The sequence below is a fragment of the Harmonia axyridis genome, chromosome 4 (assembly GCF_914767665.1).
Source record: "Harmonia axyridis chromosome 4, icHarAxyr1.1, whole genome shotgun sequence".
Taxonomy (NCBI): domain Eukaryota; kingdom Metazoa; phylum Arthropoda; class Insecta; order Coleoptera; family Coccinellidae; genus Harmonia; species Harmonia axyridis.
The window spans coordinates 42,552,426-42,570,068 of NC_059504.1; the positions used below are offsets into that span (position 1 = coordinate 42,552,426).

Here is a 17,643-nt window from a genome sequence, read left to right on the forward strand (position 1 = left end):
ATTCAACTGGAAAATTCCGTGTCATTCTTTTAAAATTAATTAATTTTTATCTGTACTGTTTTGATACAATACTTCTCTGAGACGTTTGAAGGCCACCATTGTATCAGAGATGTATTAAACGGTTCTTCAATGAGAGGTTTCATTTTGATATTAACAAAGAAGAGATCAAAAACGTAATCAGTCAGAAGTAATCAATGGATGGTTATTCATTAATGCAAAAGTTATACCATTAAAGATTGAAAACGATATCAGCTAAATGTCTGCCATGAAAATGGTTGCAGCACCATGTATTTTTCATGAAATTTTCCATGACAAATTCGCACATTTGCGGCTTTATATGCCCTGGATAACTTCACGAATTGTATCTTTTTGGTTTTCAATCAACTGTGGAGCAATTGCATAGACCTCATTTTTTGGGTGGCTCTTCTTCATTGGCGCTAAATTCCTTTCCAGCGAGCATTCTTTCGAGGTCTGAGAACAGAAAAAAGTCGCTGGGGCCATATCTGGCAAAATCTGTGGATGCAGAAGCAATTCGAAGCCCAATTCCTGCAATTTTGCCATTGTTTTCATTGATTTGTAACACGGTGCATTGTCTTAATGAAACAGCACCTTTTCTTCTTCAAATAGGGCCTTTTCTTAACTATTTCATCCTTCAAACGATTCAATAATGCTATATAATGTTCGCTGATGATGGTCAGTCCCATGGTGGGACTGCTGACGGGGCACTGTCGGTACAAACATCATTTGTACCGTATGAGTAAGTCAGCAGACGAGATTTGCAGGCTCTGTGGATCGGAAGTAGAAACTTCTGAACACTTGATATGCAAGTGTCCAGAGCTGGCTGGCCTATGAACCATTCACATGGGCAAGCCGGTCCTGGATACCAGAGAGGTAATGGCCAAGGCCCCTAGGGAGGTTGTCAATTTTATTAACGTCGTTGACGACCTCCCTGGGTTTCTATGAATGAGTAGGGTAGTGAACAGGAGATCTGCATGGTCGCAGTTCCCGGAAGGCTCACCGAAGCAAAACGACCCCAGTTCAAATAATAATAATAATATCTATTTTAGGCAAATTGTCACTTTGTCCTTTCACGAAGCCTTCTTCCATTATGGTGACATAAAAACAAAACTCGAGTTAAAATTACACTGTACAACTACAAACGGCGCGAGAGCCTTGGCGCGGCTAAGTATTTAAACGTAATTTATGGTATAGCGATCACATGCAAGAGCCGTGACGTCACAGACCAAAGACGTTCCGCGCTAAAATACGTAAATTTAAATAATCTATTTCTCAGTCATTTATTGATGGATTTTAAAATTTTTTTCACTGATTTATCAGTTTTGCTCTATCTTTTAATTCTATCGTGTCAAATATAGTATTATCAACATCACTAAACTAGTCCATTGTCACATATCGATGCAAAAATTCAGGTTTATTGCACTTAATCAGCTTCAAACACTGCTCAGGATCATTAACACGTTGTTGCTTTTGATCGATTGTAAGCTTGCGCGGCACCCATTCTGCGCACAGCTTTCTCATGTACAAATATTTGTGAATGATAGATGTACCCGTTCCAATGATATCTTCACGATGTCTGCTATTTCGATTAACTTCACTTTATGGCCATTCAAAATTATTTTGTGAGCTTTTTTGATTTTTTCGTCGGTGACAGCCTCTTTTGGGCGTCCAATGCGTTCGCCGTCTTTGGTGCTCATTTCACCACGTTTAAACTTAGCATACCAATCAATGATGATGGATATTTCTGGTGCAGACCCCGGAAACTCTTTATCAAACCAAGGTTTTGCTTGAACTGTATTTTTTCCCTTCAAAAAGCAATATTTTATCAGCATACGAAATTTTTTCCTCATCTTTTTTTCAAATAACAAAAGTAGCTACACTCACAACGCAATATCTCACAAACTAATAGTCGGACAGCTGTCAAATTTTGACACTTATTGATTGAAGCACTAACTAAAAATATAGATTTAACACTAGCATCGCCATGTGTGTATCAGACCGGGGACTTTTCAAAAGGCCTAATATTGCACCATTCGATTGAGTTAGGTTGAATCACACCACCATTCCAGAATTCATAGGTGGTAAATCACAAGATCTCGGTGGCTGAATATGATCACCTCTTTGGCCATCGCCAAGAAATTTTTCTACCAAATTGCGATTGTTTCGTATTCAAATTGGAACCTTTTATTGAAAAACCCTATGGTATAATCCAGTACTATTTCTGGTGAAACTATTTGTTATCTTGAAATCTGGAATTAGTGAATTAATTCCAGTGGTAAGAGAGCAAGGAAAAGAGAACTCCAATCCCAAACAGAACAAGTTCATCTCTCGTGGTGAGAAAACGTGTTCGTCAATTATTTAGCTCTTGGATGAAAAGTATAACCTACAAGAGGCAGTGTAGTTTTTTCTTCTTTGAAAGCGTCATCCTTAAATCTTATCTTGAGTCTTCGCAACTTATTATTCAATGAGCGCAATCTCCGTTTTTTTGAAATAATGGAATTTTGAAATTGTTACAAATTTTTCTCAGGATTAAATGAAGAGAATTCCGGTATAAAAATCAGTTGCTGAAATAAGATTAACTTCGTGATTTTAGAGCCTTTTCCACTGATTCTGGGAAATAAATCCGGAAAGATAGTTTGAAAAAATTAAATCAATAATGAGTTCTCAAACTTAAAATGTTCATCTTCTAGGAAAATTACGAAGTTTGAGTTCGTCGTTTTTTATTATAGGAAAATCCGATGTAGAGAAAATAAATATGAAATTTTCATAATGGCTGATCTCAAATTACTCATTAACAAATACCGAGGATATTCAAGGAAGTTTTCTTTTCAGCTAATGGCGATCCTGAACCAGAAGCCCTACCTTGCATAGTTTATGTTCATGGAGAAAGTTATGAGTGGAATTCCGGAAATCCCTATGACGGTACGGCCCTGGCGTCTATGGGTAAAGTTATAGTGGTCACAATAAACTTCAGATTAGGAGTTCTAGGTGAGTTTTCATATTTCATAAAACTAGATCTTGAATTATATCTTGAAATATTCAAGACTTTGCAAATATGTGGGAAATTCACAACGAATATTTCGGTAAAGGTAATTTGAAAATCGACTAATGGCTATTTTCTCGAGTGTTTTCAACTGGCAGAATATTAGTATATTCTGTAATATTTTAGTTAGTAATCTGCCTGTTTCGTCACTAATATTTCAAACTTCCTTAAGTATTTCAAGAATTGAAGAATTGAAGCGATCCTGTTTCGTCGATTCGATCATTTGTCCATACCATAGAGTATTAAACATAGATGAACTACATATACGCAATTTTTATGTGTCCCCAACATGGTTAGATTACGTTGTCAAATTTTGATATACAGGGTGTCCCGTAAAGACCACGTCAAACCGATAGAGAATGTAGATCAAAAGATAACCCACCTGTTATGACAAAATTCTCATTATAAAAGTCTTACCGTTTTCAAGATTTTTTTTTTTTGGAAAATAATGAATTTTTGCCCCTTTCAATAGTTTTGTCCTTACGGTTGGTACAATTTTACACCTTTTTGTTTTACTTTTTCAGTGAAATATTGCCGAAGAATGATTTCAACGTTTACATTAAAAACATCCTCCGAACATTCTAAAGGGGGGCTATGAGAAATATATTTATTGGAAATTTTGGTAGTGGATTATTTTGATCATGAAGTTTAGCCCATCGTAGTGGAACCAAAATGTATCGAGCTACTGCTGCACATTACACCAATAAATTGTCTATTTCATAGTGATTTCAAAAAGGTATCACACAAGTCATTTGTTATTCAAAGAAAAAAGATATGGCTGTTTTTATTCAAATGGGTACGTTTCTGACAAAATCAAGTTTGTCAATTCTGTTAAGAAATCTTCGATGTTGCATTACTTAGTGAACAATGGCAATTGTTTATGTGCGAAAATATTACTCGAATAATTAAGCACCTCAACGAAATTCAACTTTGCCGGCAAATTTCGCGAAAACATCATGCAGATCCAGATTCTTTTAATAAGATCATTTGGAGCGACGAGTCTTCCTGTACCAAGGATGGGTACGTGAAGACCTAAATCCTTTGGACTTTTAATATTGGGGCGGCCTAAAAGACAAAGTATACGCAACACCCATACGTGATGAAGCCGAATTGCGGATGCGTTCTCTCAATTCGGCTTCATCACGTATGGGTGTTGCGTATACTTTGTCTCTTAGGCAGCCCCAATGATAAAAGTCCATAGGATTTAGGTCAGGTGCATGAGGAGGCCACAAAATTTCACATCCTCTTCCAATCCACCAGTGGGAATCAGTTCTATTCAAATGTGCGGTAACTTCGAGTCCGTAATGTGCTGGGCATCCATCATGTTGAAACCACAGACTACGTCGCAGCGCCAGTGGCACATCTTCCAATAAAATGGGCAGCTGGTTGGTTAAAAATTCCAAATAATTGTTTGCGTTCAGTGATGGCGGCAGTTCGATCGGGCCCAAAATTGCACCATTAAATATTCCAGTCCATAAATTGATCTTGAATCGATATTGTGATCTATCTCCTCTCACCTCGTGTGGATTTATGATATTCCAGCTAAGCAAATTGTAGAGATTCATGTACCCATCCTTGGTATAGGAAATGATTTTATTGAAAAAATCTGGATCTGCTGATCTGCATGATGTTTTCGCAAAATTTGTCAGCAAAGTTGAATTTCGTTGAGGTGAATAATTATGCGAGTAATATTTTCGCACGTAAACAATTGCTATTGTTCACTAAGTACTGCAACATAGAAGATTACTTAACAGAATTGACAAACTTGATTTTATCAGAAACGTACCAATTTGGATAAAAAAAGCCATATCTTTTTTCTTTGAATAACAAATGACTTGTGGGATACCTTTTTGAAATCACTATAAAATAGACAATTTATTGGTGTAATGTGCAGCAGTAGCTCGGTACATTTTGGTTCCACTACGATGGGCTAAACTTCATGATCAAAATAATCCACTACCAAAATTTCCAATAAAAATATTTCTCATAGCCCCCCTTTAAAATCTTCGGAGGATGTTTTTAATGTTAACGTTGAAATGATTCTTCAGCAATATTTTACTGAAAAAATTTACCAAAAAGGTGTAAAATTGTAACAACCGTAAGGTGGGTTATCCTTTGATCTACATTCTCCCTCGGTTTGACGTAGTCTTTACGGGATACCCTATATATTCAATTCCACAATTTTTTTATGTCATTATGAATGTATATTAAATTGAATGAAATATATAATATTCAAGCAGAATATTTGGTTTGGTAACTTTTGCTCTCCTAGTGTCATCTGTTGTTCCACGTCGTTTGTCGCGTTTGAAGTTTGTTTTCTGAATTTCTGATATATTTAGGTATATGTATATATACTCAATATATTTTGAGTTGATATGACACGTTGATTTAAATTCTGAGTTCTTAGATTTAGTCGTAGTCCTTAGTTCTCAGGAATGGTGCATAAACCAGCCATTAATAGTTCATGTTGGGGACAAAATTTGTTTTCTGAAAATGACATATGCTCCCTCTATCCCTGTTCATTACTCTGAAGGGCCTTCTATTTGAAAACCCTTCAGTTTCCTATAATCGACCGTCAAATTTGGGGTTCGCAATGATAAACTTCAAATTGTCAGATTTGACGTATAACGGATTTGACAGCTGTCGCGAAATCGCCGCAAGCCGCCAACTTATCGGAGAATCCGTTACAATAGCAGGAACATCGAAATCCCACGTATAAAGGGGTCGTAGTTTGCGATATCGAATCCACGCTTCCCGAATAAAGATATTTCAACAATAACGACCGCCCTCATAACCTACCCACTCATGTTACGCCGCTGTCTGTTCACGTAACGTTGATTGTCCCTAGCGGTAATTTATCGCTGTCGTATCTCGCTACCTCACTGCCGTTCGTGCCCCCTCTACCCTCATCACGAGCACGTCTGAACTATGAGATAACAGTTTTCGTCATATTAAGCGACTTTCATTATCGCGGAAAAACGTGTTGAGGGCGCGATGGAGGTACAATTGGAGGACGTTGGAGAAGAGGGGCTCGGAAGAAATTGGAACACCTCTGTCCTCTTAATTATCGTGGGAGGTATTAACTTGTCGACCGGATTTCTGTGTCGTCAGTATCAGAATATGCGACGTTTTGTAGAGTAAATTAAGAAGAAGCACGTTCTAACAATGGAATTTGATGAGGTGCTGTATATTGTCTACTTATAACAGTGAGTTTTTATACTACATTGGTCTGTTGACCTGGGAGTGTCGAAGGCAATTGGCTAGAGGCAATAAAGTGACTCTACTATGGGTACCAGAGCACTGTGGTGTTGAAGGAAATGAAAAAGCCGATGGGAAATGAAAAAGCCGATGAACTTGCAAAAAGTGCATCAAGGTTAACACCTGCTGGACCTGAACCTTTCTGTGGGCTAGGAAAAGATCAATATAAGCTAATATAAGCCAGCGGTCCTGTGTCGTCAGTATCGTTTTGTAGAGTAAATTGAGAAGAGGCACGTTTTAACCAGGGAATTTGATGAGGTGCTGTATATTGTCCACTTACAACAGTGATTTTTTATACTACAATGGTCTGTTGATCCGGGAGTACCGTAACACCATAAGACAACTGGCCAGAGGCAATAAAGTGACTCTACCATAGGTACCAGGGCACTGAGGAATTGAAAAAGCCGATAAACTCGCGAAAAGTGCATCAAGGTTAACACCTACTGGACCTGAGCCTCTCTGTGGGCTAGGAAAAGACCAATATAATCCGGCGGTCCAGCAATTGGAGTTGAATAACAGGATAACCCACTGGACTAACACTTCTGGATTTACTCAGACCAAGAAATTCGTAACGATTTCACCTACCTACGCCAAAATGCTCTTGAAGCTGTCAGGAGCCGAGCTTCGGGTGATGGTGGGACTGTTGACGGAGCACTGTCGGTACAAACAACATTTGTACCGTATGGGAAAGTCAGCAGACGAAATTTGCAGGCTCTGTGGATCGGAAGCAGAAACAGCCGAACACATGGTGTGCAAGTGTCCAGAGCTGGCTGGCCTAAGAACCATTCATATGGGAAAGCCGGTCCTGGATACCCGAGAGGTAACGGCCAAGGCCCCTGAAGAGGTTGTCAGTTTGATTACTTAATTGACGACCTTATCCTTGGGTTTCCATGAATGAGTAGGGTAGAGAAAAAAACATCTACATGGTCGCAGCTCCCGGAAGGCTTACCAAGCCACAACGGCCATGGTTCAAATATTAATATTAATATACTACATTGGACAAAAGTAGTTAAAATGTTATAATTTCGTCCATTTTCTGTTAATGTGAACTGGAAATGGTATCAGACGATAGAGAATTCGTTGTAGAAATGAAAATTTTCAGCAGGAATGAGCTATTAGTAAGGGCAAAATACTGAAGAGTTGCTATAAACTCAGAAGGGAATTGAAAACTTTAATGGAAGTTAAGGACAACTAGATATAGTTCAACCTTTGGGGGATGACACTTGGTTATCTATTCGGCATATTCGGTGGATGCTATCAGTTACTTGAACGAATTGAATAAATATATACCAACTGACAAAGAAACTTCAACACCCAGAAGAAGCTGTTTAAATTTCAATTTTTTTTTGTAAAACATGGACAGTATAGCAAGCAGTAAGAGTAAATGATTGAAATTTGGAGAAAAAACGAAGAGTTTACAATTCTTTTAACAAATTTGTTAATAATGTGTTTGTCCACCGCGATACACTCCCAACACGTCTTGGCATATATGCAATAAGATGGTCTATTTCTTCTTGAGGGATACTATCCCAAGCTACCTGTACTTCATGTCTCAGAGCCGCCAAAGTCCGTGATGGCTGGGGTAAATTTCCAACTCTTCTACCCAAGATGTCCCAACCATGCTCTATGGGCGAATTGTCAGGAATTGTCATGGCAAAAGATTCACATGGGTCGCTTCGAAAAAATTCAAACTAACTCTGTCACCATAAGGTCGGGCATTATCTTGCTGAAATATTGGATTCTCGTGCCGGTTAAGGTAAGGGAGAACATATGGCTCCACTATTTCTTGAAGGTAACGCAACGCTGTCATGTTACCTCGAATAAAGACTAAAGGTGACCTACTTGCATGTGCAATAGCACCCCATACCATAACACCTACTGTCCGGTGTACATGACGCTCAACATCAAACTGGGGTTCACGTCTTTCTCCCCGACGTCGTCTCACCCTTCTTCGGCCATCATGTGCTCCCAAAGAGAATTATGATTCATCAGAAAAGACTACCTGAGGCCATTCTACATTATAATGTTGATGTTTTCTGCACCACTGTAATCGTTTCCGGCGATGCTCGACCATCAGAGGTAACACAAGATGGGGTGATAATGCTGCAGTCCAAAAGACCTTATCCAGCGGTAAATCGTTCGGACACTTACCTCTTTGTTTGTTCTCCTAACCAATCATCAGCCAAAGATCGAGTTGTCGCAAATCGGTCGCTAAAGGCCATACCTAAGTCTTTGACGTCAATCTTGAAATTCATTTGTGCCCCTTCGATAGCTGGTGCCTACTCTTCTCCGAGTATTCACTCAGTTCAAGTCCTTCCAAAATGAACTTCGGTTATGAGAAAATCAAATTCTTAAGGAAAATACACATAATTTTCCTGTCTGTTCATGACAAATCCAACAAAAATAACCTAGCACAGGAATTGTATTCATTGAACACTGAATTCACATCAAGATTTGAGAATTTCTGTATACCCGAACTTCAATTCCAACTATATATGCATGTTTCCAATCGAGTTGGATGTGCAGTAAGTGGAAATATCGTTTCAGATTGAAGTATTTGAGCTACAAGCAGACGATGTTCTGAAAAATCTGTGTCGTGAGTTATCATTGCAAGACTTTCCTGTGAGATATGTTTCTAAATACAAAAATTCAAATTTGGTCTATTTCATATGTCGATTAATGTCTCTTTCGACCGAAAAGAAGAAAATTGTTCAGAACAATATACGTGAGCAATTCTTCTCAAAAACGAGTATCACAAAAATAAAGACCCGATTAAGGATTATAGATTCGAATTGGCCCTCTGCAAAAAAATTTTACCCATGGAGTCAACTTGATAACGACTATTCAATTTCAATATCAAATTATTGAAGTATGGTCTACTATAATTCTTACGTTCGAATATATTGAATATAGGGTTTTTCAATAAGAGTTTTCCTTCTGAATAGCTCACTATCTGGACAGGTGTCATATTTTGACTTTTCACCAGCCATTACTAGAACTGGAACGATGCACGGTTCAACAGGGCAATGAAATTTTTAAAATTCACTTCGGAAATGGTGGAAATTTCACAGTTACAGTTCTCAAAACTAAATCAGTTTTGTTTCGTGGTGAATCACCTTCTCGGCGAGCAATAGTGAAACTGGTTGAAAAATTTGAGCTGCTGGGACAAGTTATTGATGTGGAAAATCGAAAACGTAAGCATCGCTCAAGAACAGTTGAGACGCTGTAGCCCGTAGTGTTGAAGAAAACCTAGGTTTGTTGATTCCTCGTCGATATTGGGAATTATGCTTTCCACAAACGACATAGCATCGTATTTTCCAGATACTTCAAGTGGCTATGGAGAGAAAATCATTTCTGCTCTCTCTTTCTGATATTTATATTGTACTGCATGTGGGAGAGTAGAAATGATTCTCCCGGAAAACGGCCTTAAGTAGAGGCTCTAGTATCATGGAGAAGGATGGACATTTTATGTGAATCCGCGACTCTATAATAAATAATGTGTAATACGTGGAATGCATGAAAACAAAAGTGAAGACCTTTAAGGAACACAAAAGAAAGAATGAGCCTTCAAAATAGGTTCAATAATCTACTCCAGAAAAGGCAAAGTTTACGAGTCGGAAAAATACACTGAGTAAATGTAGGGGTGAATATAATTTTTTAACGATCTGAAATACAACTCGATCACCAACCGAGTTGATAGTCGGAAAATGAATAGGATGATCTTCACATAATCATTTATTGTATTAATTGAAAAGGTGCCACAAGAAATTCAATAAATAATTCGTTAATAATTTGTTGGACCGAGTTTTTTTTGTTATTCTCCTGAATGCATATAAAAAAAAGTTATTTCAATCTTCTTGTTGTTTTCAAACTACTTCATCATTTATCCTATGTTTAAGAAACTTGAAGGAATTGGTGATCAAATTCTTGCAAGGTTCATTTCGATACAAAATGAAAATTTCCCTAAAAATGTGCAACTGGCGCATTCGCCATTCTGTTATTTTGAATTAGGTGACTTTGAAATATTTGCCAATAGCAGCAAATGACTGATTGGCAGAGGAAATGACAGAATATAAATGAAATGTAATTATTATAGTTGTTCTTGAATTTCCTTCCTTGTAAATTGGCAGCAACTAAACTAATAAGCAAGAATAAAATGAATGTTTGAGAATATCAATATAATCTAGTATTCATGAATATTTTGACTGAATAAGAAGTAATGATTTGAATTCCTTCTGAAATTTTCATAGCTTTTAATTTTGATAGATAAGAATCTTATAATCGAATGGAAAGTCCAGCAAAAACTCCTTTTTTGAACTCGAAGAGTTCCTTCTACGTCCTGATTCAAGAATTGAAGGAAATTTTCTAAAAATCAATGAAAAAAACCACTTATTGTAAAACTATTGAATCGATGGAGTATAATCGTAGAAAAACTATAGATGAAATCAATACTTCTTTGTGTCAATGAGCTCAGTATAGTTTAATACTAGGGGTATTACAATTATAGTACAGTTTTGATCCATTTTAGTTCAAATTCAACATTCACCGTTTGTTTCATTTGATCTAATTGTGTAAATTCCGGCTACTGAGTTTATTTAGAATTCCTAACGTTGAAAAAATTCTCCGAACTGGCTCTCTGGAATTATGTTTGTGTTTTCTCGTCCTGGCTTCGCCTCTGTTTTCCAGTGATCAACAAAAACAACATATTTATATTCAATCCATTCCAGACCATTGCTATAGAAACTTCTGTTTCGACATAGCGTTTCATCTTCCCCTCTTCGTAAACATTCCACAATTCCCACTGGAGTTTTCAGAACAGCTTTTATGGGTAATTCGAATGAACCGAATAAGACAACTTTCTGAAAGTTACGCAAGATACTACACGTTCAATCAGAGGGTGAGAAAGTCTGAAATGCATTCAACAGATCCGTATAGAAATAATGGTTTTATATAAAATTGTGCTTCTTGAGATACTTTTTCGTACTAGTACTTACGTGAAAGTAGACCTTCAAGAACCAAGTTATTTCAAATTTGAATTTGTATATAAAATAACGAATTGGAATCATAGAATATCTTGTAAGTCGATATTATGCGATCGAAAATCAGAAAATACAGATTTTCGAAGGATAAATGTGAAGATTTTCTTCCAATATTATTTCGAATCGTTTCAACCTGAATTTCTGAATTGTATATCTCCCAGGTGTATCAGTGGTGAGATTCTATTAATTTATAATTGATTGATAACTCCAATGATTCATTTTTGTATGAGATAAGAGAATTTTTAGGATTTATTTGTTGCCTGTGATATAAGAGAGCATAGGCCACTATCTTTTTGAAATAGGATGAGAGCAACTACCGACTGAATTTGAAACATGAATAAAGTTATTGATCATTCTTTGTAACATAAATTGAATCTAATTCGTCCATATTTTATCTAGAATTCAGAAGATCAACGAATGAAAATGGAAAAGACTGAATGATCTTTGAATTCTTTCAAGAAAAATAGGCAAAAAACCATGTGAAGGACTTTATCTACCTTGTAACTTTCTGTTTTGGAATTAATGCTAATGTGACCTTTCTGCATTATTTTTTTACGTGGAATCTGCATTTCATATGATTCTCTTTATATATATAGCGTGCCAAAAAAGTAACGTAACTCGTCAATAATTCTTGTACGAAGAATTATTAAGGAAAATCGTAGCTCCCGTGGATTTTCAATTTCAAAAGATATTCATCGTATGCTTTCTGGCATTTGATATTTTTCACTCCCTACGCCCAGCATCCCCCCTCTACTTGATTTTTTCAAATAGGAATATATGGATTGTGATACATCGAATGGAAGGTAATTTGATTACCTATTCAGCGGTGTGGCTGAAAGTAAAATTACCTTTCATTTGATGTGTCACAATTCAGGGCGTAGGGGGCGAGAAATATCAAATTCAAAAGAGCATACAAAAATAACTTTTCTCTATTTCAGTATCGTGATGAGTTTATTACAGTTCTAAAAACAGTGCTGTAATGAATTGATTATACTGTCTATACTGACTTCCAATCCTATCTTCAATGAAGCCGATATTGTAAACTTTATTTTCAAGATATACCCGAAGGGGATCACTTTGGATTATAAAAAGGTCCAGTCTATGTTTTCCCTATATCGCAATAAGTACATATTTCACATTGTAGGTACTGAGAATAACAAAACGTCGGCTCTTTATTCTTAATACACGATCGGACAGAAAGAACCTCTCGATTTGGAAACCTCTATAGATACGCGCAGTAGGGCATATATCTTTTGATGTGTGTATTCATGTCATGTTTAGTGTAAAGCACAGCGCTTTCGCCGGTGAAGGGACAATTCGAAATGGAGGTTCGCCGATAATGACTCAGCGTGTGCCTTTAGCATATATCCGATCTTAGAGGATATGATTCGGTTCCAGATGAATATACAATTGGTAAATATTAAGTGTCAAACTTTAAATAAAACTGGATAGGCATTGAAAAATCTCCCTGTCGACCTCGGACAATGATATATAGATAAATTCTTTCGAGATAGAGCAATACAATTATCAACTTCGAACAACAAAGCATGTGTAGATGTTATCACAGTATTAGCAGAGGAAATGTAAACGGGGCATCATGCATTTCAACGTATGATACAAAAGCACAGATGAAAACCTCAGCAAAAACTCTGTCTCTCCGTATAGGTGTAGTGACTGGTTCGTGTATTGGTTTACAGAATAAGCTGACATATTTATATTGAAGGGCTTCCTCTTCATCCATTCATCATTTCTCTTCACCATCGGTTGACAACTTTATAATTAAATCTGAAGACAAAAAAGGAAGAAAAAAGAAAGGCGTAATAAATGTTAGTTTCCATTACATTGATCTGAAGTAAGAGACCCATACTAAAAAAGAATCTAAAACTGAATGGATCGCTTAGAAACCACCATGAAATTCATAAATCAGACAAGTATTCATCAAGTGGTCGATGGTTTCTCCTAAACCACACTCACATAGTGGTCTATCAATAAAATGCCATTTGAAGAGCATACTATTACAACGACCATGACCAGTCCCTAGTCGATTTAAAATACACCAAATTTTCCTAAGAAAATTGAAACCTAGAACTTTCTCTGAAGGATCAATGATCAGACTTTTGTTGAAGACATTAAAAGAACTCCATTCCGAATGCCAAATTTTCTTGTCACTTCCACGAGATCGAAGCAAGGTAGCAAACCATAAATGTTTGCTTGACTTAAATCTGGCTATTCTTGTATCTCAAAAGAAAGTCAGAATTGGAAATATGTTCGGGTAGAAATGAAATTTTTCCCGAAATTTCTTTGCTGAGACCTGTGTACGAATATGGAGCGGAAATATATCTGATAGCACTGGTAACCAATGTAAAGGTCCAGATCTAAATCTAATAAATAGAGGTTTTTCCTCATTTGAAGTACTTCCTCGATGACTCTTAAAGTATTCATTCTAGGTATAGGGTTTTCTTAAGTAACCCCCACTATTTTTGGACGTAGTATCGACTGAAATGAAAAAAAAAATAGGTTCTAATTTGAAAATGTTGAGTTTTGATAAATTTGAGTTGTCCAAGTTCATGATACTCTTATAAACACCCCGTACATTTTTGGCCCAAGCCGCAAACAGTCTTATAATAATACGTATTTGCGGGATCGAAAAAAAAAAAAATTTCGAAAAAAGCTTATTCTGCTGAAATATTAAAAAAAATGTGAGTCCTCATCGCTATCTTTTTTTTCACAAGAAACCTAATAACTCATGAACCGTTGAATTTTTACCCAAGGTATGGCATATTAACGAAATTGCTATCAAAAAAGCTATCTAATGATGCAATAATATACTGGGTCTGCCATTCGAAATAGGGAAGTGGTAGTCTGTTTTCGTTATAACCAGAAGTTGTAGAGATCTGAAAATATTTTAGGGAGAAAGATCATTGTTTCAAACACCAATATGCAAATTTTCAGCACAAAATTATGATTTGTTTTCCATAAACGTCTAATAGGCAACCCCGGTGAATCACCCTGTATTGCAAAAGTTCAATACTGTCCACACCATCAATGTGGTTTTACTGCTGTCGAGTTTTCCTGCAATGATACCATATTATTCATAGAAATAAACAGTTTTTATTCCAATGTGAATTGATAATCGAAATAAAAACAAGTGTCAATTCAAATTTCACAACGTCCAATATCATTTATTCATCGAATACTTTTTCGGGTACGAATTACCCGCATCCCTTTTTCCTTCCTATTGGACTGGATATTCACCACTGCAAATAATTCATTCCGTGAATGCGATAATGTACCTACCTGGAACAAGTTGAGCATACATAATCGGAAAAACCATGTAGAAACAAACATACACATCGATAATAACAGCACATGGAACGGAAAACCTGATAGATTCATTCATACCGGCATTTTTATCTATTTGAATTATGACTACATTCGAAGCCTAGCTATTCGGGCAAAAAAAATTACTTCTTTAAAATTCACAAGGGTTAATCAGGTGTTATCATTTCTAATTCAAAAAAGATTTACGTGGGATTGGTATTCTGTGGGAGATTTATTCGTTTCGATATATTTTTTCCTGAACTATAAACAGAAAGTTTGACCCGAATTAGGCCGCACCTACATTAGGTCCGCTTTTCTCCCGATCCGGCGTTGTCCGATGGTCGGACGACGTCGGAAGAAAAACAAACACCTTTATCTTAATGTTAGTGCCTACAATTGAAACGAAGCTTCCGAATTCTCGATTCCCGACGACTCACGACACTATCCGATTTGACGGCTGATCAATCATGTTTGGTTCCAGTCCGACGCTTCTAATCCGACCCGTAGTTAGTAAAGTACTAAAGTTAAAACTTGCCGTTAAATATTAATCAAATTTTTAAAAAATGACGGGAAAAATTGATAAGGAGTTGTTAATACAGCTTGTGAGAGATGAACCTCGTCTATGGGACCAGAGGGTGAAAGCTTACCACTTACTACGTTTCTTTAGTAAGGCGTTGTTTTCCAGAAAAAAAAACAGCACAAAAAATCATCATCAGAATCACTCATTTTGTTATCACGTGTTTACTGCAATAGCTTCTACAAACTGCAGTAGAACGGTAGGCAGTATACAGTTAAACGGATTACGTCGGGACCAGTGTAGGCAATCATGTCTGACGTCATCGGATACCGATGGACGGATAACTTCGGATCGGATCGGATCGGGAGAAATGCGGATCTAATGTAGGTCCAGCCTTAAGTGGAGGGAAAGATGAACTTCTCAGCTCTGAGTGTAAGGTAGATGCGGGTAATGAAGCATAGCTAAGGGAGATTTGAAATTGAATGGGAACTATTAGCACGAATCGACAAATTTTAATGTGAATTAAACTAAACATCAAATACTTCAAAAAAAAAACAAAAAATAGCAAATTCTGCTCTATATAAAAAAACAATATTAAAATTTTTTTGAAACCTTGTCAGTAGGCTTTATTATAATATGGTAGGATAATAAGGCCTTAGACTTCAACATCCATAAATAATCAAAATAGGTTTATTATATTTTGCATCTGAGATCAATAGTTGCTTATTAGTATTTTATGTTTAGCTCCCAAAATTAAAATGAAAATTCTTGGTTCAAAAATCATCAGGGCACCCAAAGTGATCTGCATCATTGGCGGACAAGCCTCATCATGATACCACTTTCCGCATTTGAAGCATTGCCTCATATCGAATGACGTTTGATGAGTAAACATGGCACCGCGTATAAATGGTAATATTGCTGAAACGACTTGTTATAAATGTAATAAAGAGGTAAAAAATTTTATCACTTGCTCAAAATGCAGCAAATCTTACCACCCTAGCTGTATACTTAAAATTGGTGGACTTTATGTGAGGCTGGAAGGACAAATTGTTTGTTGTGAAGACCTAACCTCAAAAAAATGTCAATGCCAAGATAAAGATTTGGAAATACAAAAACTGAAAATACGCCTTGCTGATTTGAATGGAGTGTTATTCGAACAGTCAATGAGTGAAATGAAGACAACAGAAAATATTTCTGAGTGCTCTAACGAAGATATTCCTGTGATAGATCCTGAGATTCCATCAGTTAGAGATGATCACAGAAAAGAGGTGAAGTATCTAAATCGCATAATTGAGGAAAAATCCAATATGATTTTGGAGCTGCATGACAAAATAGTTGTTTTGAAAAAGTACATAACTCTAATTGAAAATGTGAATGAAAACAAACGGATGGCGCCATCTCTAATCGTAAAGGAAAACAAACATTTCTCTGAAACAGATCATGAAAGTATTACAGAGAGCGATAATATATCTACTAAGAAATCTAAATTACCGGCCATAAAATATAAAGAAATCAAACATACCAAGGAGAAAACTACAACAATGACGGAAACCTGCCCTGTTGAAGAAAATACTACAATAGTTCATGAAGCTGTAAAAGCTAATATGAAAGCACAAAGTGCAAATGAGAGAAAAGAAAGAAATAGGCAGATAAAGAAAAATATAGGAGTGACTGGAACGTGCGTGGACTCATCAGTTTTTTCTGCAGTGCCGAAACGAGTCTGGCTTTACGTGGGGCATGTAGGCGTGAATGTAGAAGAATCCCATATTGAAAACCACCTCAAAGAAAAGTTTCCGAGTAAAAGTTTCGTTATAGAGAAACTCCCAAAGCGTGTTACCGCTAATACTGTGTCTTTCAAGATTGGTGCGGATCTGTCATTGCTGGACGATATTTATAAGCCCGAAAACTGGCCACTAGGGGTGGTCATTAGGAGATTCAGGTTTTTTCGGGAAACAAATGGTGGAAGTTGCTGACGACGTTGTACTGAAGACAGAAAAGAAGAATAAGCTTAAAACTGACGCGATATTGAACTTAAACATTCAGTGCCTTAGGAACAAATTAGATTTATTGGATTTTGTACTATGTTCTGTGGACTACAAACTAGTTTGCATAACTGAGCACTGGATGTCAGACGATGAATTGAAATTTCTGAATATAAAAAATTATAAGGTAGCGAGTGCTTACTCTCGAAAAAATGTCCAACATGGTGGCACTCTTATACTAACTAGAGATGATGCTGAGACAACACAAATATCTGAAATAAACCAAATGACGATAGAAGAGCATGTTGAAATGTGTTCAGTGTTGGAGAGATCCACGAATACCTACTACATTTGCGTGTATAGACCTCCAAGGGGCGATTTCGATTTATTTCTACAAAAATTAGATGAAGCTCTCAGTTACATTTCAAGCCTGTCTCATCGAAATATTATTATAGCGGGAGATTT

The 17,643-nt window shown here is 36.7% G+C and overlaps 1 protein-coding gene across 3 annotated transcripts in view; it reads left to right on the forward strand.

Annotated features, from left to right (window-relative positions):
* The window catches only part of LOC123677556 (neuroligin-1-like), a 536,762-nt gene that overhangs the window by 322,530 nt on the left and 196,589 nt on the right, over positions 1 to 17,643 (forward strand). For all 3 annotated transcript variants that reach the window (XM_045614141.1, XM_045614140.1, XM_045614142.1), the window contains one exon: positions 2,851 to 3,006. In XM_045614141.1, the coding sequence (XP_045470097.1) occupies positions 2,851 to 3,006 (156 nt within the window). The remainder of the gene's footprint in view (positions 1 to 2,850; positions 3,007 to 17,643) is intronic.